The 18677-nt window shown below is 43.2% G+C and overlaps 1 protein-coding gene and 1 long non-coding RNA gene across 2 annotated transcripts in view; both read left to right on the forward strand.

The window, feature by feature from the left end:
- Positions 1–18677, forward strand: part of adamtsl5 (ADAMTS like 5) — a 50410-nt gene that overhangs the window by 22240 nt on the left and 9493 nt on the right. The window contains exons 3-9 of the mRNA XM_005461649.4: positions 4407–4579; positions 5017–5077; positions 5508–5613; positions 8561–8688; positions 10982–11105; positions 13754–13840; positions 14423–14586. Of these exons, the coding sequence (XP_005461706.1) occupies positions 4407–4579; positions 5017–5077; positions 5508–5613; positions 8561–8688; positions 10982–11105; positions 13754–13840; positions 14423–14586 (843 nt within the window). The remainder of the gene's footprint in view (positions 1–4406; positions 4580–5016; positions 5078–5507; positions 5614–8560; positions 8689–10981; positions 11106–13753; positions 13841–14422; positions 14587–18677) is intronic.
- On the forward strand, positions 816–4001 carry LOC109204104 (uncharacterized). Its single transcript, XR_002063670.2, has 3 exons — positions 816–1368; positions 1793–1876; positions 2079–4001. It is a non-coding gene; the product is annotated as an uncharacterized LOC109204104 (long non-coding RNA).

The raw sequence follows: 18677 nt of genomic DNA on the forward strand, positions 1-18677 counted from the left end.
GTTGGAGTTTTTGCATGTTGATTTATGGATACCAAAAGCCATTTAATGTTGAGCTCGGGGGATTCAGAGGGCTTTTAATAACAGTTCTTACATGATGAATTTTATCTTTTGTAAAGTGGCTGTCACACTTTGAAAAACAGGATTGATGTAACCCTGAGGTGAAACTGTTCGTCATGTACTGCAGTCAGGAAACATGAAATGGCTAAATCACAGTTTATCTCCTGACTGTGCAGCTACATGAAGCAGTTTTCACAGTCACTGCTGATCTGTTTTTGAAGGGTTGCATTGTTTTCAGCTCATCATATCCTCTAACTTTTGTTTTTATAGTTCTGTCAACATGTTTACAGTGCAGACTAACCTGTTACTGGCTCCCTGTTAAACCCAGAATTAAGTTTAAAATCCTCTCAAACAAGTTCCTGAATAATCCGTCACCATCGAGTCTTAAAGACCTCACAGTACCATATCACCCCAACAGAGCACTTTGCTCTCATAATGCATAATCCTACGTCATGTAAAGGTAGAATGGGAGTCCTGATAAACCTTTTTGATAGAGGTGGATCAGGTGACCCTTAATCCACCTTTAGACATGCTGAAATAGGCTTAGGCTATTCCATGATGCACTGACTGTTTCTTCTTCATTCACCTTTTTCACTCATGTGTTCAGCAGATGGCCCCGCCCCTCCCTGAGCCTGGTTCTGCCGGGGGTTTCTTCCTGTTAAAAGGGAGTTTTTCCTTCCCACTGTTGCCAAAGTGCTTAATCATAGGGGTTCATGTTGGGTTTTTCTCTGTATGTATTATTGTAGGGTCTACCTTACAGTATAAAGCACCTTGAGGCGACTGTTGTTGTGATTTGGTGCTGTATAAATAAAACTGGATTGAACTGAATGTTTCTTGCTAATATTGATTATAACTCAGCTTGTAGATTTCATGGTCCTGAGTCTGACGACTCAGTGTTTTGTGTTTCCTCATGTTGTTCTATGTTCTTGTTTATTCTGATTATGTCTTTCGGTAAGGTTTGCCATTTGTTAGGTCTCTGTTCTGTGCCTGCCTGCTCCCACTTCTGTGTCCCCTCTGTCTGTCCATGGTGTCACAGTGTCTGCTCGTGAATCTGTCTGTTACGTTCAGTGTCTTGTCTGGTTCTGTGTCTGTGAGTTTCCTGTTTTATTCTGAAGGTCTCTGTCTCATGTGAGTGTTCTCAGCTTTACGTCTGTGTCTCGTCAGCCCTGATTTCTCTCAGGTGTGTTCCCCTCCTGTCTCCCATCCCATGATTACTCCTGTGAGTATTTAAGCCCTGTGTGTTCTCCTGCTTGTTGCTGGTTTGTCTGTGTTGCTTCCCTGAGTCTCCCTGCGGCTCTGGTCTGGTTTCAGGTTAGTTGTGTTAGTTTTCCCAGTTTAGGTTTCTCTTAGGTTTTGTTTTGTGCCTGCTATGTTCCGGTCTGTGTGTCCATCCTTATTAATAAAGCTCACTTGCATCTGAAGCTGCCTGCATCTTGGGTCCTCTATTAAAACTCACACGGCTTGCCCTGCTAGCCGTGACAGTAGATGATTTATTCTTTCATTTAGTTACACAACTAAAACAGCTAGGAAACAATGTCAGTATTATTTTAACCAAACATTATAGACTATGATTTAATTAACATTAGTGATCTTGGTTTACACACGTATCAGCCTATGTTTAGTAGCCTGGCTCCTTTTTCCAATTCAGTTTATCTTAATAACAGCCAAACCAGAGTTTGACATTTTCTCATGAGCTGGAAATCTTTGTTCTTCAACACAGCCTGCACTCGTGTAGGCCGGCTTTCTTCTTGTTTCTTCACCAGGCTTCTTGAAGGACAGTCGAAAGATCTTCTTTGATTGAGGTTCAAGCTCTGGGGAGGTCAGTCCATGAGTTCCATTATTGTTTTCTTTTGTGATGTAAACCAAATGTCGGAGGTATTTAAAACCTAGTTTCGATTAATCATGAGCCTCATCACATGAGCCACTCTTTGGTGTTAGAACTGAAGAAGACTCCCTTTTGGATGAGAGGTGAAACGTCTTCACGAAACTTAAAGAAGTCTGTTGGATTTCTTGCTCCTTAGACTACCAGGACCTGGATGAACCAACACAGACATGGTGCAACATCAGCTGCATACAAAGAGTCTTCCATTTGATTTGTGAACATCCATTTTTGTTGTTGTTGCAGTAAAACTCAGTAAACGTGTTGTTTTGTTGCAATACTGACACCATTTACAATGTTATGACAGTGAAGAGCAGGATGCTGAGGTTGTAATAATCATCTTGTTCCTCACATAACCTGCTTTTTTTTAGTCTGGTCCAACTGTTAAATTAGAGCCAGATCATTAAATAAATAATATTTGATTTAAATCTATATGATGCTTTTACTAAGAAACATACTCATGCATAGGCAACACGTTCTCACTCCAAAAGCGTACCATATGATTCCATGTGACAAATCGTCAGTGTTACACTTTCAGTCCCCAAACACGTTCCTATGTTATGCGTTTGAAACATGAGAACCATTTGGATTGAATCTACACATGTGCATTTATTTTACTTTTTCATCATGAATCGCTTTGGAAAACACACAAGGTTAGGCATAAGGTTAGGGCTGGAATACACAACTGGAACTTGTGTTACCGCCGGCAGCGTCCTTCTGTTGGATTCCATCCACAATCGGGTGCGTATCGTGGGGACGCGGAAGGTTACCTTTAGCTTTCCCATGGAACGCCTCGGGTGTGACAAATCGTTGGCATGCTGGCATAAAGTCTTTATTAGATAACTGTTTGAAATCATTTTTCTTCAGCTTGTCTCTGTCAGTGCACATGCTGCCTCTTTTGGATTCATTTCAAACATAATCTTCAGTATTGTTTAAATATTGTAGATATGAATCAGTTTAAATACATGTAACCAACTTTCCGCCTGACATGTTTTGTGTACTTGTGTACTTGCTTTCTTTGACTCCAGCCATCCATGACAGCGAGTCTGCTGCAGCTGTTGCATGTGTGCAAAGAGTTAAACGTGTGTGTGCAGTATGAGAAACCAGTGGGAACACTGCCAGTTTCAGTCCTCCTCCAGGGCAGAAACTGTGGAATGTGTTTGAGGAGCACCACTGAGGTTTCTCTAATCACTTTTATTGTTCCGCTGATCCTGATCCACCAGGCTCACAAGGTCGACTGTTGTTCTTCGTACATCTGCTCTTTAAATAGATTTATCTGGCTCCAGGATTTTCCCTCCCACAAATGATATTTCATCGTTCTCTGCTTTCTCCCTTACGCACGACACAAACGACTGGGAGTTGCTGACAGTGGCCAGTTGCCACCTAACAGCTCTGAACATGCAGGACATGAGTGCAGAGTGATGCTGCAGAGTAGAGCACAGTAACAACAGAGCAGGGAGTCGAGTTGTTTCTGCACTTTCAATCTCTCAGCAAGAACTTAAACATTCGTGACTGTAGAGTGGCAGTTTTTCAAAGAAATATAATATTTTAAAAAATAACACAGTAGCACATGGATCAAGATTATTATGAGCCCGTCACAGAGGAGTAAAAATAGGATGGAAACCGGTGTGTGGCTAGGAAAGTCAGTGTTCAACCTCTAGGCAACCACTTTTAGTCACAAGGTAGTTGCACAGTTTGCCTGGTAGAAGGCAACATGTCTCTAAACAGTTGCGTCGTGGCTTGGTGCTGCGGTGCACTCACTCAGATTTCTAAATGCAGACAGCAAGTTGACATCAGTCTGAGTCAAAGCGTGTTACCTTTTCATACCAACCCCAGCAGTGTTCCTCAGGTGTATCATGATTTCATGTAAAACCCACAACGTCTTCTTTATTTTATTACCTTTAATGCTGTGGACTGTGACTATAAGCCTGTCATTAGTATGTGTGTAATGTAACATAACACATGGTCTACAATATTCATTGACATATTAATCGTTTGCATAAATGCTGAGACTAAGACTACATGTGTAAATGGAACATTTTTAGACTGAAAGAAACATGTCATGGAAGACAATAGCACACAAAGCTCTAAGCGGCCAGTGCATAGATAAAGAATGCCTGTGCCTGTAGATTAGTGCCACAACTATAGTTAAACTTCTGTGCAGATACTGTGAATTAAAGAAAAACCTCTGGTTATAACCACAGATTTAAAAATACATAGGTGCAACATGTGTTACTGCAAAACTGCCATCTGTTACTGTGACTCTTGTGACCTAAATAACAGAGAGATATGATAGAAACCTGATGCTTCCAATACAAACACTCAATCTACATTTTATAAAAGGTTTCAGCGCGTACACTCATTTGGCGTCTACCTGGTCTTCTCCCGGTGTCCTGCTCTCATGTTCGTGTTACCTGTTCTTAAAGCTGTCTTTGTAATTGTCTCTCTTTGTTTTATGCTTTTTTTCCAGCCCTCCTGGATTTCGGCATGGGGTCCTAACAGCGACGATTCATCGGTGCATCCAGCTCGCACACGGAGGCAGCTGCACTTCAGAAATGAGTGGGCAACATGGAGCGGCTGGTCTGTGTGCTCACGCACCTGTGGGGGCGGAGCATCTGTGCGGTCACGCACCTGCATCACAAGGTTAGCACGGGAGAAAATATGGACAGTTTTTCAAATTTCATGCGACGACGACGTTTCAGTCGGACTTCAGAATTTGAGTAAAAAATCAGCTGAAGCCTTTGTTTTGGAAAAACCTTCATAGAGATTTTTGAAGGGATATAAAAATTATATTTAAACATGTTTAAGCCTCTGATGCTTCAAAACGGATAATGTGTTTCTAACTTAACTCACTGATGTTGATCTAGGTACTGTCAATCAGGCTTTTAGTGACTGCAGCGTAAAGTTCAAGTCCACAGACATATCAAGCATATTCATAACTCAATTTTACTTCATTACAGTTTGATCCAAATATTTAATTCATTTCTCGAGTTTGCAGCAGTCTGCACACTGCATCGTTTGTGTGTTTCCTGCTGTTCCCTTAACTAATCCTATACACCTCTTTTATTTCTGTGTCCCAGGAACCCAGTGGGTGGACCATGTGCAGGAGATCCCAGACAGTACAAGATCTGCAACACCAAGGTCCTTTCAACAAAAAGGCTTTTGGTCTTTATTAAAAACACATTTAATGCAAACACTGTAGAGCAATGGCTGATGTTTGCTCGTGAAAGAATGTCCAGGGCGTAACGATCAGCGTCTTTCAGGGTGTGATCTGGAATTTCACTGACAGATTAACCTGTGTCTGCACCGCGGCGGCAGTCCTGCCACTGTTTGCGCTTCATGATAAAGCAATAATGTGTCTCTGTATGCAGAGTAATTGTTACAATGTGGCAATAGAAACGGTTACACTGAGAAAGTTCAAAATCAGGTAGAAGGTTTCCTTCGATGTGAAGCCGTTTTTTCCCCATTTGTTAATGTGCACTTAGTTAAAGCCATATCGTATGGCATGGACGTAACAAAGGTTAATCCTCAAGGACGTCAGTGTGTTGATGCTGTGTGTCTGTGTGTGCAGGACTGTCCCCCTGGCTCGGAGGATTTCCGAGAGATGCAGTGTGCTGCCTTTAATGACAGGCCTCTAGTGGCTGGCAACTCCTTCAGATGGACCACCTTTCATGGAGGTCAGTGAGATGATTCACCCTCTTGCTACTTCTTCAGTATATGTTGTTGTTGTTGTTGTTGTGCAGTGAAGAGATCAGTTTTGGATGTAACTAGTCCCAAACGGCTTGTTATAGATTGACCATATGTATGCTGAGACAGATGGCTCATTTATGCAATGTGTGGTTTTTTTATATATATATATATATATATATTATATATAACAACACCCAGCTCCCCCCTGCGGGCAGTTTATCCTTCAAGCTCGGGTCCTCTACCAGAGGCCTGGGAGCTTGAGGGTCCTGCGCAGTATCTTAGCTGTTCCCAGGACTGCGCTCTTCTGGACAGAGATCTCCGATGTTGTTCCCGGGATGTGCTGGAGCCACTCCCCTAGCTTGGGAGTCACCGCACCTAGTGCTCCGATTACCACGGGGACCACCGTTACCTTCACCCTCCACATCCTCTCAAGCTCTTCTCTGAGCCCTTGGTATTTCTCCAGCTTCTCGTGTTCCTTCTTCCTGATGTTGCTGTCATTCAGAACCGCTACATCGATCACTGCGGCCGTCTTCTTCTGTTTGTCTACCACCACTATGTCCGGTTGGTTAGCCACCACCATTTTGTCCGTCTGTATCTGGAAGTCCCACAGGATCTTAGCTCGGTCATTCTCCACCACCCTTGGGGGCATCTCCCATTTTGACCTCGGGACTTCCAGGTTATACTCGGCACAGATGTTCCTGTACACTATGCCGGCCACTTGGTTATGGCGCTCCATGTATGCCTTGCCTGCTAGCATCTTGCACCCTGCTGTTATGTGCTGGATTGTCTCTGGGGCATCTTTACACAGCCTGCACCTGGGGTCTTGCCTGGTGTGATAGACCCCAGCCTCTATGGATCTTGTACTCAGAGCTTGTTCTTGTGCTGCCCTGATTAGTCCCTCTGTGCTGTCTTTCAGTCCAGCTTTGTCCAGCCACTGGTAGGATTTCTGGATATCAGCCACCTCCTCTATCTGCCGGTGGTACATACCGTGCAGGGGCCTGTCCTTCCATGATGGTTCCTCGCCTTCCTCCTCTTTCTTGGGTTTCTGCTGCCTGAGGTATTCACTGAGCACTCGGTCAGTTGGGGCCATCTTCCCAATGTATTCTTGGATGTTCGTTGTCTCATCCTGGACTGTGGTGCTGACACTCACCAGTCCCCGGCCTCCTTCAAGAAAAACATGATTTTCATGCAGGACAATGCTCCATCACACGCGTCCAAGTACTCCACAGCGTGGCTGGCAAGAAAGGGTATAAAAGAAGAAAAACTAATGACATGGCCTCCTTGTTCACCTGATCTGAACCCCATTGAGAACCTGTGGTCCATCATCAAATGTGAGATTTACAAGGAGGGAAAACAATACACCTCTCTGAACAGTGTCTGGGAGGCTGTGGTTGCTGCTGCACGCAATGTTGATGGTGAACAGATCAAAACACTGACAGAATCCATGGATGGCAGGCTTTTGAGTGTCCTTGCAAAGAAAGGTGGCTATATTGGTCGCTGATTTGTTTTGGTTTTGTTTTTGAATGTCAGAAATGTATATTTGTGAATGTGGAGATGTTATATTGGTTTCACTGGGAAAAATAAATCATTGAAATGGGTATATATTTGTTTTTTGTTAAGTTGCCTAATAATTATGCACAGTAATAGTCACCTGCACACACAGATATCCCCCTAAAATAGCTAAAACTAAACACAAACTAAAAACTACTTCCAAAAACATTCAGCTTTGATATTAATGAGTTTTTTGGGTTCATTGAGAACATGGTTGTTGTTCAATAATAAAATTATTCCTCAAAAATACAACTTGCCTAATAATTCTGCACTCCCTGTATGTATATGTATATATATGTATGTATATGAACATTTTCTACGCCCACAGTTTACTCTCTACAGGCATCATTTTATCACCAGATCAAAGGAAAAATGGTTTTCTTTCAAAAGATGCTTCCTTGAAAGCAAACGTTCCTATTTGATCTGCAGGCCTCTGAGGAGAAGAGTGATATCTAACATGGAGATCGATTATAATTGAAAGAGAGACGTTTTCTATGTTGTCTTCAGAAACACATTTTTAATACTAGAAAACACAAAAAAACCTGCACACCAATAAAGCAATTCCTAGGCACTCGTGGCTTTTAGACCAGATATATATGATATGTAGTTTTTCTGCTACTTGTGGGCATCGTGACGGGACAGATGGCACCACACTAACACTTACCATCAGCCGCCTGCTCGGTCCTAACACTGAATTTAAACCACGACTGTAAAATGAAATGGTTTACTGTAAGGGGACTCATCATTTGGGCGCAAAAGGAAATCAGTTTCCCACAGTTTGACTGTGTCAATAGATTTATGTTCCCTTCTTCGTTAATCATACATAACAAACCACAAATCTTCAATAAAACCCATCAAACAAGTTAGTGCGTATCAAAAACCCACAGTAAGCTGTAAAGTCTATCCTAATGTGTCTTTTGGGCTTAATCTGTGTAGAATATAACAAACTACAGCAAAATGTCTGGAAATGAATTTAAAAGGTTTTTCCCAATAACATTCAGACCCTCGATGAGCATGCTGATGTGTCCATATAAAACAGCACTTTTATCTATTTTCCAGTGACTCAGACGTATAGCTCGTGGATGTGCAGAGACCGTGTTTTTTAAGGCCCACACAGACTGTAGCTAAACATTACAAAAGCTCGGCAGCTGTACGCAGCTGTAGTTCGTGTGTTTGTGGCAGCCGTGTAGCTCTCACGTCCTGCTGTGGCCTACTAGAAGTTTAATCCCAGGACTTTGTTGCTCCTCTCTGCTCGTTCAGTTTGCTCTTTTTCTCCATGTTCTGGTTGTTTTTGCTCTTCAGTCACCTCCCCGCTGTCTCTTTGCTTCACCTATTTTCCCATAATATACTAATGAGCCACTGACTGAATATCTTCCCTGCCAGGCTCTAACCCCTGTGAACTCAGCTGCTTGGCCTTGGGTCACAACTTCTACTACAACTTTGGCCGAGTGCTCGACGGCACAGCCTGCGACAAGGACTCAGGAGCAGTGTGTGTGAACGGACGCTGCCTGGTGAGTGGTACCCGGTCTGTGTGTGTGTCAGTGTTTCCTATGTTTGCTTATTTTAAAGCAGACCTATTATGGATTTCCTTGTTTTCTGTCATTCATAAACAATGGCACATGCTTATGTTGAACATGGCCGAGGATTCAGATACGAAGGTCAGTCTGTTTCAGGTAGTTTTTCCTGCTCTTGGGTCAGTATGATGTCACGGAGAGGGGATATTCCTAATATGGGCACTTGATTTTCACACCTGTGACTGCAGATGTCACGCCCAGTCTATACCATTTTCTAATGCAAAAATCAGGATATTTTTCTCACCACGCTATAGTCTAAAACATTTTAAAGTCATGATAATACGATTTTATATGTGGATGCTTTGTGCCAAATTGAGAGTTACAGTTGATTTTTGTTCCTTTCCTACTAAAAAACAAATAATTTCACTTTCTGTCAAATAAATATTACATCAAGAGAGTTATGTGTCCATTCAGTCATCTGAGGTGCTCCGGCACTCAGTCACTCATGTCTATGGAAAAAATGAACAGGAGCTGTACTTCTGGAAACAGAGACAGCCTTAAAAACTCATCCAAGCTTTCAAATGACGGCGATGTCAAAAGAAAACTGGCCCGACTCTCTTGTTCCTTCAGCTCCACTCTGTTGAGGTATAAGTGATGTTGACCAGTCTGACTGGAACTCTCTGGAGAAGTGAACTCCATGCTGTGCGTTTGGACCACAGTTCTCTCATCAGTGTAGACTGCAGCCTTCAGTTAGCATTATGGCTCTGCTGAGCTCTCCACAATCCCACATCTAGCCTGTCCCCTTCTCATCTCTCCTACCCTCACACGGATGGGGACGGGGTAGGAAATGAACACGTCTCGTGGGTCCTGGAGCCCGTGCGCTGTTGGGAAATGCATGCATAACACTCAGCAGACACATCTGCTGCAAGGGAAGACGCTCACTGCTGAAGCTATTTTTACACAGCCCACAAAGGATTAATTTGTGTCTGTGTTTACATATGCTGCATGTGCATACGTGTGTGTTTGTGTGTGTGCATGCTCACATGTTGCGTGTGGCACATATAAGAGGATTTATGGGCCACAGACTTGTGCTGGCCTAGGTCAGAGCAGCCCTGGGCCTGAAACAAGAATCAGATGCAGCCTGCAGCTCGTGGAGTCCTGCAGGTAACAAACTGAGTTCAGGCAGGTGAACACATGAACACAGGGCCGTGTGTGTGCAGTGTATGTGTAGATAATCCTTCACAGCTAAAACTGCAGTGTTTTTTTATTTTTATGTACACCACACAAAATTATCTAAACTCTTTTCAGTTTAAGAAATGATTTAATTCTGCAATTACTAGCTATGTTTTAGCTGCTCCCTAGCCACAGCAGGCAGCACCACATGTTTGATTTGGTATGTTTTTTACCCTGGATGCCCTCCTGATCCAACCCCAAAGTGGATTTATTGTCTCTGGCTGAAATGGAGAGTCCATCAGGATTGGCTGGTTTGTTTTAGCCTGCCTCAAGTGGCCACTTAAGAAACTGCAGATTTTGATACTTGATTAGTTTTGACTTTAAGAAAAAGGATAGTTTTCTCTTCAGCTGTGGAAGTTACCAGTGGGAAAGCTCTCGTCCTTTGGATGACATAACTGATTAAATTACTGATCCTAATTGTTCATTTTCTATTGAACGACTAATCAGTGAACTAACCGTTTCAGTTCTAGACTGTAGAAGAGCTGCTCAGCAACAACTTCAACCATTCAATTTACATGTATACATCTGCTTGCATGTCTAAATGCCACAGCATCCATATCTTCTTGTGTGCACACAGATCATGTGTTTTTGATTAAATAGGTTCCCAAGATTATTGATCTCTAGTGTGGGAACCTCTTTGATTGGGTTGCAAAGCAGAAATGGAGACCACAGAAGAACACAGCCACTGTCGTCTTTCTAGCAACAGATTCTCCACACACCATAAAACATTCTGCTCGTCTTTGCTGCTCTTCACTCTGGCATTTACAGAGACGACTCCAACCCGCTCTGCCCTCTTGAGGCCCTGGGGTACAGTTTTTCCACAAAGCAAATGTTTGTAAGAGCAAGCAAATGATAGAGAGAAGCAAATACGAGAAAGAAAGAAAGAGTGAAGAGAGCTAAGGCCCGGCAGTAGCTGGAGGTGACTACATGGCAAAGAAAAGGCCAAAAGAAAGGTTACAAGCTTCTCAGCAGAAAATGCACACTGTTAGGAAAAACAGGAGCGACATTAATCAAAGCAAACTGTCCTTCTCAAAGCGTTTGTCTGTGTTTATCACAGACGCCTGGCTGTGACTTCATCTTAGGCTCAAAGCAGCAGGTGGATGCCTGCATGGTGTGTGGCGGACACAACGCCACCTGCCTGCACCACAAGAGTGTGTACCAGAGCAACAGTCTGGAGGCAGGTAGGAAAAACACACACACACACACACACACACACACACACACACACACACACACACACACACACACAAAAGCAATGAAATGCCAACACAGCATGGGGATATTTCCAGTCCCTCCTCTGTTTTTTTTCCTACCCAAATGCTATTAGTCATTCAAGCTCAGGGAACTGTTCCCTGATGAAGTGAACATTAACCATGGCAACACTTTTACCAAATAAAAGCAGTTGGCTGCCTTCCAGGAGGAATTGGGCTAACAACAGCTACAAAATTACAGTTGATTCAGGAAAGAGGAGGAAGAACACAAAGTTCTTCGGGCCATTCTGGCTCGGTGCATTTTCTACCTTCATCAGCACTTGTACTCAAGAGGATAATGTGGGGTCTGACTGCATGCTGGGAAGAGGTTTTCAGAAGCTTGTCTGCCTGTATGCCCTATCTGAAAAGAGAAATAACAGGTTAGAAAACACAAGTATTCACTACTTAAACCAGGCCAGCAAACAAACTGTTTCTAACTCAGTTTACTTTGAAATACACAATTTAATCACATGAAAATGTATTTCAATTATTAAACAAAGCAAAAACAAAGCAGCAGGCAGAGCTTCTCACTTGGATACATGTTCTTCAAGTTCATCTCCAGCCTCTTGACTTCACCCTCCATCTATGTGCTACGCATGTTCCCCCGTATACTGCAGACAAACACCACACACTGTGTAGCAGTATTATACTGCATTGTTTGCCCTGTTTAATTGAATTAAGAATTCAAATGTTAACATTAAGTCATCAGCTGGTGAGCAAACCATGGATAAGTGTCTGTATACAGAGGTCAAGACTTCATAGACTTCACAGTATTGGTATTCAACCAAAATTCTTTTTGCAAAAACACCAGTTGCCATCTAGTGGCCTTGCACGTTTAAGGCACTTTGGCTACATTTTGATGTGATTTTTGAACACGGCAGCTTTTGGAATTTGTTGGCTGCTTTATCTTCAGAATAGTTACTGATATGAGTTTGGAGGTTTGTTAAGGGGGCATTCCTATTCGGCTGGGAGCATTCATCTAATGAATGGAAACCTCAACATAATACAGAGGTTTCATGTTATTCTCAAATGTTAATGGTCTGAGAATAACAGATGGAAATAAACAAAAAATAAACATCAGATTCTGGGCAATTAAACCTAATTACAACGCCTAACACCTCAGGCGTGTCACTTTGGCTCTGTAACAGTGGTTCCCTCTCACAGCTTATTGTGTAGGCAGATCAGAGGTGATAGATGAAGTCCTGGCCCATAATGGCTCAGATTGAGCAAGAAGAACATGGCTGATAAAGGCTGCTTTGTCTGGGTGACTCAGCAGCCTCGAAGGGCTCTTTTTCCTTTCCTTCACCGGTGGAGGGAAGGCCGATCAAGAGGGGCAGCACGAAACGGTTCTTTCCAAGCTCTAAATGTACATGGCCCCGAGCTCATCGCTGATCACATGCCTGCCACTTTGACATTTCAAAACACTATATCATCATAAAGCCCTGCAGATTCACCTCGAGAATAGTTTTTCTCTGAAACTGGTGAAAAGAAAAACCAGAGTGAGACACTATTTATACGTCATGATAAATGAGCTTCATGCTGTTGATGCTTTACGCTCGGGGACACCCCTGAGACCTTTTCTATTTCCTGAAATATCAGTCTGTAAGGAATGGTTGGGATTTTACCTCATCCATATTTCTTTTTCTTTGTGCTTAATTAGGTTTAATATTACTGACATTAAAGATCCCGTTTGTCTTATAATGACACGTTACAAACCACAGCCTACAAGTGTACAGCAAGCTCTTTTAAAAGCTACAATCATGTGATTAATAATCTAGGTTTTTTGTGAGTCATTGATTACAGAGCCTTTACTGACTGCTCAGTTACACAAAGGTAGACCCTGAGTGTCAGGTGCACAGTACAGTCTGAATGCTTCTAAATATCTATTATGTTTGAAAAATGACTGAATGTATCAAACTAGGATAATAGTACAGTCAACTATCTAGAGATGTGCAAGTTTATATCCTTTCAAATAACATTCAGTAATACATAGCATGTTTTTAGTATCCACCATGCAACCATTTAGAGTTAAGGGTGGGGTTAGGATAGGATCCACGGCATTTTGTGGAATTTTCACGCACATAAATGAGAAAAAAGTTCTAAATGATAGAAAAACATTAAGATGTTTAAAAAATGTTTAACGTTTGTGACTGCTTGTTTAGGATGGCACTAAAATGGTAGATGGAGTGGTTCTAATAAAGTGGCAGTCTAGTAATCTGGTGTTGGTGATTTAGATTTTAATAAAAGAGTTGAAACAAGTAACTGAAGGGTTGATTTCTGTCAGGAGGCTGGTCTGGTCTTTCTTTGGACCGTATATATAAGTAAACACTTCAGCCTGCAGACTGAACCATATTTCTCTCTGCAATCCCAGAGGCAGCTATGGGATTACTGTTTAACCAACAAACGCTAAGCTTCTTTTAGATGACTTCTAGGATTTTCTTGTTTCCTGGCTTCCTGTTACTTTGTATCCAAGCTTGCTGTTGGCGTTGTATTTGTGTAGTTGATTGGAAAAAAATTGGCCTTTTCTGAATGTGGTGGAAGAAATCAAATTAAAACCAAGCTTCTACTGTCTCTGTCAGGCGGGCCTTTTGGATACAATGAAGTGGCCATGATCCCTGCTGGAGCAACTCACATCCGAGTCACTGATAACAGCAGGAATTATCTTGGTAAGATTCCGTCTACAGATCGCTTTTTCTCCCTGTCTCTCTCTTTTACACACACCAGGCCTGCTGTGTGTTTGACTTTCAGCTTAATTCCATGGCAGTCTCTTTGCATCACTGTTTCATAGCTGCAGTGTAAATCAGTTTTATAATTCAAGTCTACACATGCCGTTGCTTCCTCTCCCTGGAGACAGTGGGCTCGACGGTCTCATTTGGTTTCTGGATCCTCTGAACGTTTCCCAGGCAGCATAATAACCAAGGGCATCTATTCTCATCACAGTTTATGAGACCAAAATAAAACACGCCCTGAAACAGAGCACGCTGTTGTCTTGAAAGAGACCCTCGTAAAGGCTTTATTTGACCACTTGGTTAAGACAGGTGAAGGTACTTGTTTCCATCCATGTCATGGAAAATGTCTCCCTTCCAAGAGTCACTGCTGCCATATATAGTCAGGCGCCATATTTCTGCTTCTGACATCCGGCCTTTACCTCAACTTTACCCACTGATAAGGAAACAACTGTTTCGTTTGATGTCGAGAGACATGCCAGTCTTGCCTTCATTCTCATCACCTGTTCTTCCTTTGCACAGCCCTGCAGAATGGACGCTCCCAGTTTTTGATTAATGGAAACTGGAAGATCAGCGTTCCAGGCGAGTACAGTGTAGCAGGGACTAAGCTGGTTTATCGGCGCTCAGCAGACACCTGGGAGAGCTTTGAGGTGGCAGGACCCACCCAGGAAGACCTTCATCTAATGGTAAGAATATCTGAAGACGCTGGAACAGGACAAATGTACAGTGGCTTGCAAAAGTATTCAGCCCCCTTGAACTTTTCCACATTTTGTCACATTACAGCCACAAACATGAATCAATGTTATTGGAATTCCAGGTGAAAGACCAATACAAAGTGGTGTACACGTGAGAAGTGGAACGAAAATCATACATGATTCCAAACATTTTTACAAATAAATAACTGCAAAGTGGGGTGTGCGTAATTATTCAGCCCCCTGAGTCAATACTTTGTAGAACCACCTTTTGCTGCAATTCCAGCTGCCAGTCTTTTAGGGTATGTCTCTACCAGCTTTGCACATCTACAGACTGAAATCCTTGCCCATTCTTCTTTGCAAAACAGCTCCAGCTCAGTCAGATTAGATGGACAGCGTTTGTGAACAGCAGTTTTCAGATCTTGCCACAGATTCTCGATTGGATTTAGATCTGGACTTTGACTGGGCCATTCTAACACATGGATATGTTTTGTTTTAAACCGTTCCATCGTTGCCCTGGCTTTATGTTTAGGGTTGTTGTCCTGCTGGAAGGTGAACCTCCGCCCCAGTCTCAAGTCTTTTGCAGACTCCAAGAGGTTTTCTTCCAAGATTGCCCTGTATTTGGCTCCATCCATCTTCCCATCAACTCTGACCAGCTTCCCTGTCCCTGCTGAAGAGAAGCACCCCCAGAGCATGATGCTGCCACCACCATATGTGACAGTGGGGATGGTGTGTTCAGAGTGATGTGCAGTGTTAGTTTTCCGCCACACATAGCGTTTTGTATTTTGGTCAAAAAGTTCCATTTTGGTCTCATCTGACCAGAGCACCTTCTTCCACATGTTTGCTGTGTCCCCCACATGGCTTGTGGCAAACTGCAAACAGGACTTCTTATGTCTTGATGCATTCTCAATCATCCAGGAAAGTAAATCTCCAAAAGTTGAATCTGTTCATCTGGACGTAGCGTTTTGTGGGAGAAACGTTTCGTCACTCATCCAAGTGACTTCTTCAGTCTCAGCTGACTGCAGGTTTCCCCAAACCTTATAAACAGTACATTTGCATAATGACTGAAACCAGCCCACTGAAGGAACAATGGGCTGTGAGGTCAGTTCCTTAATCATAATTATGCAAATTCCCATGACCATTGATCAACAATCACTGACCAAAACCCACTGATCAAAGAACACTGATCAATGGCCATGAGTACCATTCACAGAGAGTTGGGGAATGGCTGCAATCACAGCATTGTAAGATGGCGAAAGATGTATTGCTTAACCAGAAAGACTATCATGAGAAGATTTTGTCACTACTCAGTGATGAAAATACTTATGAGCCCCTGAAACGAGACCCAGGAAGTGGCTACAGGAAGAGGGTGAAAGACTGTCTGAAGTAGTTAGAACAAGACAAGGCTATCGACCGGACCTCATACCACAGGCTGTACCCAGGGGAGTCTACACCAAGTCTGTATGGTTTACCGAAAATACATAAGCTGGGTGCACCTTTAAGACCTATTGTCTGCATGATCAACTCGGTCACCTATAACATCTCCAAGTTTCTGGCGTCGATCCTCAACCCGCTGGTGGGCAGCTCTGAACACCACATCCAGAACACCCTGGATTTTGTTGAGAAGGTGAGAGATGTCATTATGGAGGCAGATGAAACCATGGTCTCGTACGACGTTACATCTCTCTTCACTTGCATCCCAGTCACGGAAGCGTTGGAGGTAGTCCGTAAGAGATTACAGGATGACACCGACCTCAGCAGCAGGACCACTCTCAGCATCGACCAAGTGTGTTTGCTTTTGGAACTGTGTCTTCATTCCACCTACTTCACATACAAGGGTCAGTTCTACAGGCAGAAACATGGGTGTGCCATGGGCTCCCCAGTTTCACCCATCGTGGCCAATTTGTACATGGAAGAAGTGGAAAAGAGGGCTTTGCTATCCTACCCTGGAACACCACCAAGCCATTGGTTCAGATATTTGGATGACACCTGGGTGAAAATCAAATCTCAGGACGTTCCACAATTCACGGATCACATTAACTCGGTGGACCGACACATCAAATTCACCAGGGAGGATATGAAAAGTGGCAGGTTAGCCTTCTTAGACTGTGAGATTTCCATCAGTAATGGGGGACATCTAAAGGCTGATGTGTACCGTAAACCTACACATATGGATCAGTATCTAAGGTTTGACTCTCATCATCCACTGGAGCACAAACTGGGTGTCATCAGGACGCTACAACACAGAGCGAACACCATCCCCACTGACACAGCGGCCAGGGAGGCAGAAGAACAGCACATCAAGAAGGCCCTGAGTAAATGTGGTTATCCCAGCTGGACTTTTGTCAAAGCTGGGAAGGCACCTAAAGAAAGCTCCAGCCGATCCAGGAGAGAAGGACAACCGCTGCCCAGGCGAAAACCTGTAGTGATCCCATATGTGTCAGGAGTATCGGAACAGTTGAGACGCATTTTTTCTAAACACCGCGTCTCTGTGGCTTTTAAACCCCAAAATACGCTGCGCCAAAAACTGGTCCACCCCAAGGATCGGGTCCCCCGATACAAACACAGTAACATAGTGTACGCTGTTAAGTGCCAGGAGGATTGCCAGGATTTATACATCGGGGAAACCAAACAACCTCTAGCGAAGCGGATGGCACAACACAGAAGAGCAACCTCATCAGGCCAGGACTCTGCAGTCTATTCACACCTATAGGCCAGTGGACACTCTTTCAACGATGAGGATGTACACATCCTGGACAGGGAGGAACGCTGGTTTGAGCGCGGAGTCAAGGAGGCCATTTACGTGAAAAGGGAAAGACCATCTCTGAATCGAGGAGGGGGCCTAAGGGTACATCTGTCACCATCTTACAATGCTGTGATTGCAGCCATTCCCCAACTCTCTGTGAATGGGACTCATGGCCATTGATCAGTGTTCTTTGATCAGTGGGTTTTGGTCAGTGATTGTTGATCAATGGTCATGGGAATTTGCATAATTATGATTAAGGAACTGACCTCACAGCCCATTGTTCCTTCAGTGGGCTGGTTTCAGTCATTATGCAAATGTACTGTTTATAAGGTTTGGGGAAACCTGCAGTCAGCTGAGACTGAAGAAGTCACTTGGATGAGTGACGAAACGTTTCTCCCACAAAACGCTACGTCCAGATGAACAGATTCAACTTTTGGAGAGGACTTCTTATGGTTTTCTGTTAACAATGGCTTTCTTCTTGCCACTCTTCCATAAAGGCCAACTTTGTGCAGTGCACGACTAATAGTTGTCCTATGGACAGATTCCCCCACCTGAGCTGTAGATCTCTGCAGCTCGTCCAGAGTCACCATGGGCCTCTTGGCTGCATTTCTGATCAGCGCTCTCCTTGTTCGGCCTGTGAGTTTAGGTGGACGGCCTTGTCTTGGTAGGTTTACAGTTGTGCCATACTCCTTCCATTTCTGAATGATGGCTTGAACAGTGCTCCGTGGGATGTTCAAGGCTTGGGAAATCTTTTTGTAGCCTAAGCCTGCTTTAAATTTCTCAATAACTTTATCCCTGACCTGTCTGGTGTCTAAATCCAATCGAGAATCTGTGGCAAGATCTGAAAACTGCTGTTCACAAATGCTGTCCATCTAATCTGACTGAGCTGGAGCTGTTTTGCAAAGAAGAATGGGCAAGGATTTCAGTCTGTAGATGTGCAAAGCTGGTAGAGACATACCCTAAAAGACTGGCAGCTGTAACTGCAGCAAAAGGTGGTTCTACAAAGTATTGACTCAGGGGGCTGAATAATTATGCACACCCCACTTTGCAGTTATTTATTTGTAAAAAATGTTTGGAATCATGTATGATTTTCGTTCCACTTCTCACGTGTACACCACTTTGTATTGGTCTTTCACCTGGAATTCCAATAACATTGATTCATGTTTGTGGCTGTAATGTGACAAAATGTGGAAAAGTTCAAGGGGGCCGAATACTTTTGCAAGCCACTGTATATAGATATATATTTGTCTTACTGTCATTCCTTGTTGTAATGTACAGAACCAAAATTAGAAAAACGTTGCCTCTGTCCAGATATTTATATATATTTTATAAATCAATT

Source organism: Oreochromis niloticus, linkage group LG1 (genome assembly GCF_001858045.2).
Source record: "Oreochromis niloticus isolate F11D_XX linkage group LG1, O_niloticus_UMD_NMBU, whole genome shotgun sequence".
In the NCBI taxonomy this organism is placed as follows: Eukaryota; Metazoa; Chordata; class Actinopteri; order Cichliformes; family Cichlidae; genus Oreochromis; species Oreochromis niloticus.